The sequence below is a fragment of the Leopardus geoffroyi genome, chromosome B3, assembly GCF_018350155.1.
Source record: "Leopardus geoffroyi isolate Oge1 chromosome B3, O.geoffroyi_Oge1_pat1.0, whole genome shotgun sequence".
NCBI lineage: Eukaryota > Metazoa > Chordata > Mammalia > Carnivora > Felidae > Leopardus > Leopardus geoffroyi.
Genome location: NC_059337.1, coordinates 45,553,750 through 45,568,945, shown reverse-complemented (window position 1 = coordinate 45,568,945; position 15,196 = coordinate 45,553,750). Strand labels below are relative to the sequence as shown.

Sequence of the window (15,196 nt, the reverse complement as noted above, 5' to 3'; positions counted from 1 at the left end):
CCTTTGTGCCCTGGGCCGACCAAACTTTTCCCATGAGGCTGGCCAACCCAAGCTGGCCCCTAGATAATGTCCTGAATTCCATATCCTTCCCTAACCCCTCTGCCTCCATCAAAACTTTTCTGTGCTTCAACCCATTTTTGTTTTGGTTTGGCTTTGTACTATGTCGTTTTGGCCAGGAAACTATTAGCAATCTGATAAACTAATCAGTGGGAGTGGACTAGGTTACCTTCCCAGAAAACATACTTGAAATGGATTCCAGACTTTCTAAATACGTGCCATGCCTTCACCCAAAGGAACTTACCTACCTCGTAGTCAGCTGTCTGACAGATTTCTAAGTACATAAGCCTATTCCTGTGTATTTTTTATAAATAACATCTGTATTTACTCACAAATAATATGCAAGTGAGGGAAAGGGGCGTATCCTGACCATCGTCTGAGGTGATGGCCAATTCAGATTTACTCAAATAGTTCAGTATATTTAAGTCAGAGAAGCCCTATGAATAATAATTTCTGCACCTGACATATATAGATAGCAGAGCTACAGACATGGGTTCCAGTCCATCGGACAGTCCAAGCCGTCATGCCCACTAAAACAGAACTCCCTTTGTAGACGATAAAGCCAAATTCGACAAGGGAAATCTTAGTAGGCTATGATTATTAATCAAAGTCAAAGGAGATTGTGGTACCGTCCTAACCAAGGTGCACTAAATTATAAAGACATGCAGAGATTTTTTTTTTTTTCAGTTCGTCAAGTCTCCAAACATAGTTGTTGCTTCTCCAAAAATGGAGAAAAGTGTCCCAAAGTGAGCTTTCAGGAAAAAGATAGGAGGTGAACTCTACACTGGACATTGTGCTCATGAATCAGAAAATGACAATCTTCCTCATGAGTCACAACTGAATGAGTCTTGGCAGGGCCTTAGGGACAGGTTGAGAGTCTTCCTCGTGTGCTACCAGACTTCCTAAGAGATCACACACACAAACAGGCAAACACACAATACAGGAGCTCTCCCTACAGCCCAGCCAAGGGCCCCACAGATTCTCTTCTCCATGCTAACCCTCAGCCACACCCACTGAAGGCAATGCCCCTTCTCTTCCTGTTCTAAGCAGCTGAAGGATGCAGCTGGGCAGACCCACACAGATGTGAATGAAACACAAAATGAAGCCTCATTTGGCTTGAAATGGTCGTATATCAACAGTAAACATTCTAACTGAGGTTGCCGACGACGACTTAGGATGGGGGATGCTCTAAGACAACTTCACCTAGCTAATGAACAATTTCTTAAGCCAGTGAAGAAATGATTCATTTAATTTTGGCCACGTTACTCTACCTCTAGTAGACGGAGCGATGGCGCATGTCCTGTTTCAGGGCAGCAGCTGCTTTAACTTTTTTCTGATGCACTGATAGCCGCCTGGCTGGCCACAACACCGCCATCTGTGCTGCTGGCAGGGAACCCATCAATAGGTAAGTCATACCCTGTCCTCGGACAGACATACTACGCAACTCTGGAAACAATTCTCTTCCTTAGAACATGCCTCCTCCGCATCCATTCGATCAACCATCTACTTCAAAAGCAATGTGGCCGGACTGAGCACGTTATTTCCGAGGTCTCCAGAACAGGCATCAGAGACTACTTTTGCAGTGTGTCCGGCATGAAAAATGAATTCACTGAGGCAAAGTTAACTTTCTCAAGGTAGCGCTCAAGTATTTGAATTCAGTAAGTTTCTTTAAGCTCTTGACATAAACATATTGATTTTGTTTTGTTTTTAGAAATATTGAACCATGGAAAATAATTATAGCAGTTCTAAAGTACTAGGACTATCACATTGCTGAAATTCAAGTGGCCGATTAGGTAGTGGCCCAATTAGGTAGCTCATCCACCCACCACACATCAGTGTAAGTAAATGGTTCTCTTACAGGGGCTCCAAAAATAACGTGGAGCAGACTGACTCCTTAAACCCTGAAACTTAAAGAGGAAATTTATTTACAGATCAAGTGTCCTCTTAGGGAGGGGCAGAGGTGACACAACTCTGGACTAGGTAAAAAGAAAAAGCTTCTGTCAAAGATGCCCTTTTAAAGACTGTTTTGTTTTTAAGCATTCTTTTGAATAAACAGCACTCACTGGGTCTTAGAGTTGCTTTTGAGTTTTGTATACAGGTTCGCATGGGCCTTGGCTACATTTCTCAGGCTGGTCTTGCGGGATAGATTTTTAAATCAGCGCTGTACCAGTTACCATTTTGACTTAGCTCCCCATTCACAGTCATTAAAACTTAACAAAACAAACCAGAAGAGGATCAGGTCATCCACCCAGGCAGGGTTCTTTGAAAAGAAGCAAGTGTGGAAACTATGAAGCCTCGTAGTAGCACTTTTTTTTTTTTTTCTTTCTTTCTCGGATGGACTGTCAATCTCTTCAAAATCGAGTCCTTGCCTTTGTGCTTCGGATAGAAACGAACACCATACCCAAACCCAGGGGGATGCGGCTCAGGTTAATGGGGCGGAGTGGGTTGCTGGGGGGCGGGTAGGGGGAAAGTCAGAGCCGAGTGAGAAAAAGTCAGCCACTTCCCTGTATTCCCAAAGTGCCAACGGAAAAAGAACAAAACACTCGACTTCCTCCCGTGCGACCCGTTCGCGGTACACCCGAAAAGCGCCAGTCACCTCGCCCTCGGGGAGGGGGTGGGGGGTGGGGGTGTTTACTCGGCCTCGCGGGCGCGGAGACCCAACCAGCCGCGAGGCTGCCGGCTGCGCCCGGTCACTTTCGCTCTCAGCCGCCCGCCCAGCGCCAGGTGCTCGCCCTACCTGGCGCCCCCGCCGGCCTTTGTGCGGCCCGCGCCGCCCCCGCCGGCGTGTGGCTGCCAGGCGGGACAGCTGCTGAAGGCGCGGGGGGCGGAGAGGCGGCGAGGCGGGGAGGCGGCCGGCGCCCGTGCCCGCCGGCGGGGAGGGGGACGCGGGGCGCGCGCAGGGGAGGGGGCGCGGCGAGCCGGCTCCTGCGCCTCGGTGCCGCGCTCCCAGCCGCCGCAGACAGGACCGCGGGGCCACCGGCGCTGCCCCCACCGTCCCCGCGGAAAGAGAGGGGTCCCCTCCGAGGGCCGTGCCCCCGAGCGCAGAGCTGCCCCCACGCTGGCTTCCGACAGCTGGCAGCCATAGCAACCCGGCCACAAAAAGTTTCGCGGCGCCCAAAGCGGCTTGAAAGAAAGTTTTCCTTGGCCCCTCGCTCCCTCTCCCCCAGCCAGGGTTTACGGAAAGCAGCAGGCAATCAGAGCTCGCGACGTGCCGACTCCCGCGTCCACCTTCTCCACCCCTGGCCTCGGCTGCGCGCCCAAGGTGGGTGCCCCGCGCCGACGCTTCCTGCCCGGTCCCAGGGTCAGGCGGTCCCGGGACGCCGTGCGGCCAACTCACCATGGTGACTCGCGCCGCGGTCGCGCCTCTGCCGGCGCCGGCTGCCGGGGAGCTGGGGCTGGAACGCAGGCTCCTGGGAGAACTTCAAAAGTTGGTCCCCTTCGCCAAAAACGGGCTCTCGACACCCAAGCACTCACAGGAGCCAATGGGAACCCTGGGGGGACTCCATCCAGGCGGGATCGGCGGCGCTAGGTGAGGGCGAGAAGGAGGAGACTCAGCAGGCGGGGCGCATGCTGCCGAGGGCAGGGGTCCACTCGGACCAGGCGCTCGCCCCCCCGCCCCCGCCTAGGTGAGCCCGATGCTCTCCGCGCGTCTGCCTGGCTGCCCAGCCTCGCTCCTCTTTCTTCGGCCACTAACTCTGTACTCCTCCGGCAGAGCCTCGGCTCGGGCTGGGCAATCTGTCCATAAATGGAGAATTCAGCTCAGGCCTGACCAATCAGGGTTTGTTTTCACAGCGTCACTCCTCAGGGAAACCGTGGTAGCCAACAAGCTTGGAGCTGCTGGAGTTTCCAAAGACCTCTGGATCCTGTAGTCCTCCACGCTAGCCTCCAAAGAGCGCTGCTGACCCGGCTCGCTCCGCAGTGCAAGACCTGAACTGTTGGGAACAAAACCCTCCCTGAAAGAGAGGTAAGCCTCTCATTTTTTTTTTTTTTTTTTTAAACGCGTAAGTTACAGTAGGTGTGGCTTCCAAGCTGAAGTGGTATGATTTTCCCATAACTTTTTTTTTTTAAGAAGGAAATATTTTATCAGCATCAAAGATCAGAGTCGTGGCAGCAACCCAAAGGAAATCCTTTTTCTTTCCAACGTCTGGATTGTGAGGAAAGTCAAAAATATCGTTTCCCCTACCCCTCCTTTTACCTGAATTTCCTTGGAAAACAAAGGAAGACTTTTTTTTTCTTTCTTTTTTCTTTCTTTTTTTTTTTTCTTTTGGACTTTTGGGTGGTGGAGAAGTTGCACTGCAGTGAGCAGAGAGACGGGAGAAATAACTGGGAAGAAAGCACTCTCCAACCTCTGTGAACCCTGTCTGTTGAGAACAATTAGTAAAACCGTCACGGCGCACGTATATTATTTCAGAGTGTGGACTTTCAAGACTCGGGGTGGGCAGTGAGGCCGAGATTGGAGGTGGGGGGAGAATCCAGAAATAAAGGCAGAGGCTCTGGTTTTATTGTTTCTTAAGAGTTCAGCAAGTAAACTTGGTTACAACAGGATTATCCTGCCAGGAATCTGTGGTAGGTAAGATTTGAAAACTTCAGGGCCTGGAGAAAGTAGGAAGCATAATGATTTATTGTGATTTACTTATGAATTTTGGCGGTGGCCCTTCACATATGTATAGGATCCTAGAGTTGTATGGATGTTAAAAATGATCTTGTCTAGAACAAGTAAACAAAATGTGGTATATTCACGCAACGGGATACTATTCAGCCTTTAAAAAGGAGGGAAGTGCTGACGTGTGCCACAACATGGATGAACCTTGAAAACATATTAAGCGAAAGAAGCTAGGCACAAAGACCACATATCATATGATTCCATTTACATACAAGTAAATAATGGGGAAATCTATAGGGGAAAGCAAATTATTGATGGCCAGAGCCCAGGTGAAGGGTGGGGGGAGTAATTTATTAATGGGTATGCGTTTTCTTATTGGGCTGATGAAAATATTCTGGAATTAGATAGTAATTAGTTGTGATGGTTGCACAACTTTGTGAATATACTGAAAGCCACTAAATTGTATGTTTTAGAAGGATATGTAAATTGTATCTCCGTTTGAAAAATGGAAAGAAAATCAAATTGACTAAATTCTTGTAGTAATCATCCACACAGTGAGACAATAGATATAATCGAATGCCTACTATAGGTCAACTGTGAGTACACTGCTTTCTGCCCTCACCAAGCTTACAATTTTAGAAGGAGGAAGACAGAAGATACTTATGGGAAAGGTATAAATGTAATGAGGAGTGGCAGTAGTTTTGTGCAAGGAACTGCCATATTTGGAGCTATGGTTAAGGGTAGGGAAGTCATATGGCAGCAATCTATAGCATGAACTGGAAAGGAAACATCAAGACATCTTCCACCAAATTCTCAGAGAAACAGATCCGATGTTTCAGGGGCATGACAGAATATGATCAGGTATTTTAGGAATTAATGAACAGAGGTTACCAAAGGGAATATTGGAGTTTATCAGTTATACAAGAAACACTACTTATGTTGGAAATGACATGTTGCCTAAGCCACCATCCCATCCACGGATTGACTTGGGCTTCACGGGATACAGGCAAAGATGTAGTTGTTTTCCCCAAGGTTAAACCAGGGATACAATGAGACACTGAAAAATCTTTTAATAATTCATCAACAACTTATCGATCTTGGATTCATCTATAACTATCTTGACACTAATTGTTGATTGTATTAACATTTGAGGTTGTTTTTTTTTTAATACTTACTTTTATTGTCCCTCATAACCTCTTTCCGGTTTCAAGTGTTAATTCCAATAGGTGCGACTCAAATGGAGATAAATGCTTGTGTTCATTTTGTAACTATATTTTGTAGTATAATTATCTTCCAGAATGAAGTATAAATATATGTATTAATTTTTATATCTAAGCAGTACTTAGCTTATAAGATTTAGTGACAAATAAAGCTGAATTTGAAGTCTGGCTTTGCCACCTAACTAGCTGTGAGATCTTGATTTCTCTGAGCTTTAGCTCCCTTATCTAGAAAATAGATTGATGTGAGTATGAAATGAAATATGTGTAAAGATGGCCAAGAAATTTTGGTTCCTTTTCCCTGCCACCTATACCATGTGTTCTAGCTTAGGGATTCATATCTGGGTCCCTGGGTGCGATCACACAGATCGTGGCCCTCTGAATTGTAATGCCAAAATCATGGGGGCTTTTGCACGTGCCTTTTTCTTCAGAGAGTTAATAGCTTTCATCCCAAATTCTCAAAGATGCCATAACTGCCAAAACATGAAGACCCACAGCTCTTGATCATATTAGTTATGTCTTTCTGGGTCTTTGACTTTGTCATTGCATTTTTCTTGAGATATAGGGATTTGAATGGAGTCCGATACTCTAAGGGCAGAGCTTGGATTCTCAAAGCAGAACCCACTAACGCACAGCTCAAACATAGAATATAGAGTATGAGCACGTGATAGGGAGCCTATAATTTCACGAAGAATCCTTCAAGCCCTGCCCTGCCCCATACTCATCTCAAGAAGATACATTGTCAGTTTGGGCTTGTCAGTCTTCTGCCCTGGTTTACCTGGGAGAGTCCTGGTTTATGCTTTTATCTCAGTGAAATTATTAATTGCACCCCTCTTGCATTCCCAAAACACCCTGATAGTTTGAATGATAGATTATGATCACCCTGAATCTGGGACCAAATCTCACCCCCCCGCCAAAAATCCTCACTTTATGAAGTTTTCCAGTTTTCTGAATTTACACTTATTTTTAAGAGGGCTCACCAATATATTAGCAGATAGTCATCGTTATTCGAGGTCATAGTAGCAATGAAATGAAAACAACTTTTAAAATTGTAAAACTCATTATAGACACATGATGGAGCTAGTCAGATGAGACTACACATCCATGGACATGATTAAAAATGCAGTTTTACCTGGACTTGAATGAAAAGGAACAAAGAAAAAATCTCAGTGGAAAAAAAATCACTGCTTATTCATTTTGGAAAACAATAAGAAGATAATAGAAGGCAACGAACCTAGTTTCCATGTCGGAACCCTAACATCAAACTGTATTCGCAGCAATACAATTAAAGAAGAATTTGTTGATGGGAAAATTAGGCCAGAAATCTTTGACAAAGCACTAGTGAAACAGAGACTTGTGTCACATCAATGTGGAATGTTCTGGGCAATCACTGCTTCTACCGTCACAGGCATTTATTAGGTTCAGTAGGTATCAGCTAGGAACTAAATGCTTACCGTATAATATCTCATCTTCCATACAACCCTATTAACTTCATTTGCAATTAAGAAACTAAGCTGAGCTTTGCAACCTGGGCCACAGACCAGCTCCCACAAAGAAGAGTGGCAAGAAAAAGAAGGGCCATGATGCCACCAACAAGGTAGTGACCAGAGAGGACACCATCACCGTTTACAAGTGCATCCATGGAAGTGTGCTCCTTGGGTACCCATAGAGATCCAGAAATTTGCCATGAGGAAAGTGGGAAGTTCAGATGTGTGCACAGATACCAGACTGAACAAAGCTGTCTGGGCTAAAAGAATAAGGAATGTCCCATACCATATCTGTATACAGTTGTCCAGAAAATGTAATGAGGATGAAGATTCACCAAACGAGTTCAGGTTACCTAGGTACCTGTCACCACTTCCAAAAATCTACAGGCAGGAGATTCTGGGTGTCCCTATTGGTTTTGGCTCAGGTCATGATCTCACGGTTCGTGGGTTCGAGCCCCGCATCAGTGACAGTGCAGAGTCTGCTTGGGATTTTCTCTCCCCCTGTCTCCCTGCCCTTTCCCTGCTCATTCTCTCTCTCTCTCCCTCTCTCTCTCTCTCAAAATACATAAATAAACTTAAAAAAAAATCTACAGACAGTTGATATGGCTGAGAACTAACTTCTGATTCCAAATAAAGTTATAAAACTGCCAAAAAAAAAAAAAAAGAAGAAACAAACTAAGTTGAGTTTGAAGTAACTTGCCCAAGCTATCACTCAGCTGTTATGCATCAAATCTGTATATTTGCCTGACTCTGAAGCCCCAACTCTTACCCTATGAGCAGTAACTCCATAGTATGAATGTCCTACTACAAACTTCAGAAGAAGTTTTCCCTGAGGCAGGCCCAATATGAGTCGGAACACCTTAATTAAAATCCTGGGAGCCTCTCCAAACCAGGGCAGGGCTCCTCGAAAAATTCTTGCTTTTTTATGCAGCCTAAAAATCACATTTGTATAAGAAAATTACATTTGTATGCAGAGTTTAACTCAACTTTAAACATCTTTTTTCCTTAATATGTTAATATTCCTTCGTACAAAGGACATTGCAGAATTTCAACAGTTGGGTAACATAATGTGATGCTACTTGTGATTAACATTTAAAAAGTAGTGCAGGACACCTGGCTGGCTCAGTCGGAAAAACTTGTGAGTCTTCATCTTGGAGTCATGAGTTCAAGCTCCAAGTTGGGTGTAGAGATTACTTAAATTAATAAAACTTTTTAAAAAAAGTTTTGTTATCACGTAACAATTATTTTACTGAAATAAAGGAATGATTTTTACCAAAATAAAGGAAGAGAAAATATTTAAACGTATGTTTAAATTAGCAGCTTATTAAATGCATTTTTGTTGGGGCGACTGGGTGGCTCAGACAGTTAAGCGTCTGACTCTTGATTTTGGCTCCGGTCATGACCTCCTGAGCTGTCAACACAGAGCCTGCTTGGGATTCTCTCTCTCCCTCCCTCTCAAAATAAACAAACAAACAAACAAACAAACAAACATTTTTTTAAATTATTCATTTTTGTTATTATATTTTGTATGATTTAAGCCAATATTTTCTTTTTTTTCCTTTTTCCCCGTTTCAATTTGACTTTTACATTCAGAATATAAACCCTGACCTTCTTCCAGATTTAAAAATGATTCAATAGTGAGTAATACTAGTTATGATGTTACATGATCTATCAAGGAGTGAGGTATTCCATAGAAGCGAGCTTTGCAGATAACCGAATCTCCTGGAACAGCTTTGTGTCCACACCCTGATGTTCCTGCTTCTTCCTCTTTCCTGTCAATTATACTGCCTTCTTGGGTTTTGTGTATTCTTGTCAGTCATCTTTAATCTTTGCTTGAACAAGGCAAGGCATGTATAAATAAATATACGTATTTTAGAAACTAAAACATAACAAATAACTGCATGAACCTTGCCTTTTTAAGGAACCAAAACTTTGTGTAACTTGAAGGAAATTTTTTCTATGGTAAACTGCATGCTTCATTGGCTTTTGAAAATATGCTGCATGTCAAGCAGCTTGTGCCTGAAGACTCAAGGTCATCACTATAAATACTAATCACACAGGGTTGTACCAAGCTGAGGTCCTTGGGGACGATTGAATGGAATGACTGTTTGTCACTAGTCTTCATGGCCCTGTATCGCTGTGCCTGTACAGTTCTTTCTTTTTCATTTTGTGTCTCTTGATTTTTTTTTTAAGTTTGTATCCTCCATTGTCAGAGACAATCTGCTGTTCTAATGTCTCTTTTAGTGGCAAGAAGGTGAAAAAAAGCACATGGGTTGCTTCATGAGAAAGCTTTTAAAAAAATTTTTTAAATATATGGATATTAAAGTTTATTTATTTTGAGAGAGAGGGAGAAAGCACGTGTATGAGCAGGTAAGAGGCAGAAAGAGAATCCTAGAGCAGAGCCTGACACAGGGCTCGAACTCATGACCATGAGATCATGATCTGAGACGATATCTTACCTCATGAGAAAAAAATGTTTAAAGACATACATGCCCAGAAGCCAGGGAAAACAGAACACAAATGAAGGTGGGGCTGTGCAGCTGTCTGTCCTCTAGCTCTCCAGCTTCTGGATGTGGATGGGTGTTCTCTGTCTCATCAAGCTTTTCCTACTTCAAGCAACTCCCTCCTCGTTGCTCCTCCTCTCATAATTTCAGCTTGCAAAATGTCCTCAGTTTGTCATCATCCTGACTCAGGCCCCCAGACGATCTTTCAGCCACCGTGCCCACAGCTAACTGGAAACTTTCCTCTTGGTCTCTTGGTTCAAGTTCCAGAGAGAGAAAGGGAGGAAGAGAAAGAGAGAGAATCTGACTCACACAGCTCAGCGTTTCAAACCATGCCACCCCGGCCGTAGGTCACTGGCAAGCCTATCCGAGGCTCTGCTTGGACCAGGTGTCTGTACAGCTGCATTCCAAGCAGATGTTGTCACAGGGGTGGTGCCCTAAAGCTACTGCCCCATCAAGGAAAGACAGAGAATGGGGACAGAGTCTCTGAGGAAGGGACATGGGAGGCACTTGAAATTTGGAGCACACAGTGGTTTGCCTACTTCATCTGTCTGCTGCCTTAATTTATACACAATTATCTTGGTGAGGCCATGAGGGCGGTTCCATTCACCTCTTCAACAGGACAAAATGAGTGGGTTTTGCAACAATCATCATTTCAACACATCAGCATGCACCTCCAAATGTATTTATATATTTAAGATGTGACATATGTTCTGCCTTTATTATCATGCACTTATAAATGTGTGTTTATAGATCTGACTATAAATATTTGTGTATACACATTGATGTGTGTGCATATGTACTTAGAATGACATATTTTTCAAGATATTGGTAAAAAACACTTGGGGAATTTACTTTTTTTATTAATATATTTTTATATCTATTTTTTAGAGCGGTTTTGGGGTCATAGTACAATTGAGGGGAAGATACAGAGATTTCTATATACCTTCTGCTCCCACACCTGCATAGCCTCTCCCATTATCAATAGGGGGATTTACTTTGAACTGAGTGTTTCTTGGTGTTGGTGCCTTGCAGGTTGGCAGCATGGTTTCCAAACCACTATTTATTTTCACTCACCAGAAGAAACATTTGCTCAACACTGCTGTAGGCACTGGAGAAGTATAAGACAAATGCCCTGTCCCCAAAGGATTCACATTTTTCCATGTACACCAAAAACATATACAATAACACAAGGGCTTCCTACTTTCATATACAACATGTTTTTGAAAATACACACCAATGCTAGATGTATGAAATTCAAAAACAGATTTGTGCTTTTTAAGGAGAGAGCTCTATTTCCAGAGGGCTAAAATGTAGTGTAAAATCCCTAATCGTGCCTTGTCTCTTAGATCTCGTCTTAGGCTATAATTCCAGAATTTAGTAAATGTTCTTTTTAAGTTTATTTACTTATTTTTGAGAAGGCATGCATGTGTGTGTGTGTGTGTGTGCGCGCGCGCACGTGCGTGCACGCACGCGTGTGCTTGGGTGCACATGCACGCACGAGTGGGGGAGGGCAGAGACAGAAGGAGAGAGAGAATCCCAAGCAGGCTCCACACTGTCAGTGCAGAGCCCAATGTGGGGCTCAATCTCATGATCCATGAGATCATGACCTGAGCCGAAATCAAGAGCTGGATGCTTAACTGACTGAGCCACCCAGGCACTGCCCCCCTTTTTCTTTTAAGTAAGCTCTGCTACCCAGTGTGGGGCTTGAATTCATGAATCTGAGATCAAGAGTTTCATGCTCTACCAACTCAGCCAGCCAGGTGTCCCAATAAATATTCTTGAAATTTTGACTTCCGAGGTGAGCAGAGTTGACCATCTAAAGTCTAAAAGGAAGGCAGCTTTCCAATTTGAGTCAGGTTACTTACATCTCTACAAATCGTGAATAGTTTTCCTTATCTGTAAAGACAGAGATAATAATAATACCTCATTTATTTCTTACATAGAATTGTGGGAATTCAATGAATTAAGTCATATAAAGTGATTAAATAGTGACTGATGCATAGAGAATTCTCAGTACGAGTTGTCATTATTGAGCCTAAAGATTGACTACCTTAGGATTTCCTCTGTCTCAATTGTTCTAAGTTTGTGAGAACTACACTACCGTTCACTGGTGTTTGTTTTCATATTTTCCCATATTTCACTAATTTTGATAAAGCAACAAGGCTAAATGCAATGTAGTAGAAACATAGTTGAATAAATGCAACTGGGTTGACAGAGATGGTGACACTGATGGAACTGAACTGTGAGCTGAGTCATCAGACAGCACCCTCATGAGATGGATCAAAGTGTGCCTTTGTTACCTGGCTTATTGCCAGATGCCATATGGAAAGATGGCTCAGGTGCATGAATGCCTAATGACCTTATCTGTGTGAAAGTGAATGTACAAATACCAAGAGCACCAGGAGATGGCCTCTCTCTTCACTATATTAAATTCCTGGAAATCCCAAAGTAAGGCCAAACATGATAAATTTGATGATAATTTCCCATAAAAGGATGCTTTGATGAGGCATTATTAGAAATGAATGATATATTTCACCAAGAATGGGATTCTAAAAGCAGCTAGGATAGTAACAAGCTTCTATAACTTCAGGTAGTACAATTCCACTACAGTTTTTCTCCAAATGGTATAAAACAGATGTAAATGTGGGGCACCTGGGTGGCTCAGTTGGTGGAACATCCAACTCTTGATTTTGGCTCAGGTTGTGATCCCAGTGTCATGGGATTGAGCCCTGCATAGGGCTGCACACCGAATGTGGGGCCTGCTTGAGATTCTCTCTCTCTCTGTCTCTCTATCTCTCTCTCTATCTTGTTCCCTCTGCATCCCCCCTCTCTCACTTACACACACTCTCTCTCAAATGAAAATAAATAATCCCAGACTTCAAGCTATACTACAAAGCTGTAATCATCAAGACAGTATGGTACTGGCACAAGAACAGACTCTCAGATCAATGGAACAGAATAGAGAACACAGAAATGGACCCACAAACATAAGGCCAACTAATCTTTGACAAAGCAAGAAAGAATATCCAATGGAATAAAGACAGTCTCTTCAGCAAGTGGTGCTGGGAAAACTGGACATGCAGAAGAATGAACCTGGCCCACTTTCTTACACCATACACAAAAATACTCAAAATGGATGAAAGACCTCAATCTAAGACAGGAAGCCATCAAAATCCTTGAGGAGAAAGCAGGCAAAAACCTCTTTGATCTTGGCCACAGCAACTTCTTACTCAACATGTCTCCGGAGGCAAGGGAAACAAAAGCAAAAATGAACTACTGGGACCTCATCAAAATAAAAAGCTTCTGCACAGCGAAGGAAACAATCAGCGAAACTAAAAGACAACCAACAGAATGGGAGAAGATATTTGCAAATGACCTATCAGATAAAGGGTTAGTATCCAAAATCTATAGAGAACTTAGCAAACTCAACATCCAAAAAACAAATAATCCAGTGAAGAAATGGGCAAAAGACATGAATAGACACTTCTCCAAGGAAGACATCCAGATGGCCAACCGACACATGAAAAAATGCTCAGCATCACTCATCATCAGGGAAATACAAATCAAAAGCACAATGAGATACCACTTTACACCTGTCAGGATGGCTAACATTAACAACTCAAGCAACAACAGATGTTGGCGAGGATGCAGAGAAAGAGGATCTCTTTTGCAGTGTTGGTGGGAATGCAAGCTGGTGCAGCCACTCTGGAAAACAGTATGGAGGTTCCTCAAAAAACTAAAAAGTAGAACTACCCTATGACTCAGCAATTGTGCTACTAGGCATTTATCCATGGGATACAGGTGTGCTGTTTCGAAGGGACACATGCACCCCCATGTTTATAGCAGCACTATCAACAATAGCCAAAGTATGGAAAGAGGCCAAATGTCCATCTATGGATGAATGGATAAAGAAGATTTGGTATATATATATACAATGGAGTATCACTCGGCAATCAAAAAGAATGAAATCTTGCCATTTCCAACTACATGGATGGAACTGGAGGGTATTATGCTAAGTGAAATTAGTCAGAGAAAGACAAAAATCATATAACTTCACTCATATGATGACTTTAAGAGACAAAACAGATGAACATAAGGGAAGGGAAACAAAAATAATATAAAAACAGGAAGGGGGACAAAACAGAAAAGACTCATAAATATGGAGAACAAACTGAGGGTTGCTGGAGGGGTTGTGGGAGGGGGGGATGGGCTAAATGGGTAAGGGACACTAAGGAATCTACTCCCCAAATCATTGTTTCACTATATGCTAACTAATTTGGATGCAAATTAAAAAAAATAAAATTTAAATAAATAAACAAACAAGTAAATAAATAAAATGGATATAAGTGTGTACTTATATAAGGGATGTCTGGATTGAAAACTGCATTATGGCACATAAAAATACCACACAAATATCATAAATCCTTTCTATGTAGATTTTCCCTAAGGTAATATCCCAGCTCCTATAACTATTAATTAAACATTTCATTAAGAGTTTTTTTCTTAATTTCTTTTCACTCGAAAAACTGGAAGTGGTGGGGCACCTGGCTGGCTTGGTCGGTGGAGCATGTGACTCTTATCTTGAGGTTGTGAGTTTCAGCCTCATGTTGGGTATAGAGATTACTTAAATAAAAATAAAACTTAAAAAAAAACTGGGAGTGGGTCTGAGAGTGGTGGCAATGCTTAGTAATAATGTGTGAAGTACTAGAATTAATGTTTTTTCTTCATCAATTTTCCTATAAAGCTAAGTGATTGAAAACCATTCCCCTGGGCACCTGGCAGAAAGAAAGAAAGAAAGAAAGAAAGAAAGAAAGAAAGAAAGAAAGAAAGAAAGAAAGAGAAAAGAAAAGAAAGAAATGAAAGAAAGAAAGAGAAAAACAGCTCACAGAATAGAAAGTGGTTGAATGAATAAATAAAAAACAAAAAAAAATGACTAGGCCTCCACTTTTTCTTGTAGTACATTATTACTGGTTTTAACTTGCAAAAGAACTATACGCTTCTTGTTATAAAGCTTACGAATTTAGAGTTTGTAAAATGAAAAGTGAATGTCTACCTGCCCACACTCTCTCCTACCAGATTTTGAATGTGAGAAAATTGTGATTCCATTAGTAGAAAATGAGAAACTGAGAGGAGGCTCCAGGTTCAGTGAGCTCCACGTTAGATGTGCTCAGTTGGAGCCACCAGAGGTCCCAGACACCGTGGGGAGAGGCTGGCTGCACCTCAGCAAGATGTCAGACAGATTTGACACTGTCCTTGCCCCCGTAAGCCTGTACCCATTTGTCCTCTTATTGTTCCTGCTACCGACCACTCCTTCCTAAACCTTCTCTC

General features: G+C 42.8%; 1 protein-coding gene and 1 long non-coding RNA gene across 2 annotated transcripts in view; one reads left to right on the top strand and one right to left on the bottom strand.

The window, feature by feature from the left end:
- MYO1E (myosin IE) overlaps positions 1-3,855 on the bottom strand; it is a 215,583-nt gene extending 211,728 nt beyond the window's left edge. Inside the window, exon 1 of the mRNA XM_045449577.1 lies at positions 3,395-3,855. Coding sequence (XP_045305533.1) covers positions 3,395-3,397 — 3 coding nt within the window. The 5' untranslated portion in view covers positions 3,398-3,855. The remainder of the gene's footprint in view (positions 1-3,394) is intronic.
- Positions 3,216-14,700, top strand: LOC123582938. Its single transcript, XR_006704656.1, has 3 exons — positions 3,216-3,319; positions 3,850-4,021; positions 14,613-14,700. It is a non-coding gene; the product is annotated as an uncharacterized LOC123582938 (long non-coding RNA).
- The last annotated feature ends 496 nt before the right edge of the window (positions 14,701-15,196 follow it).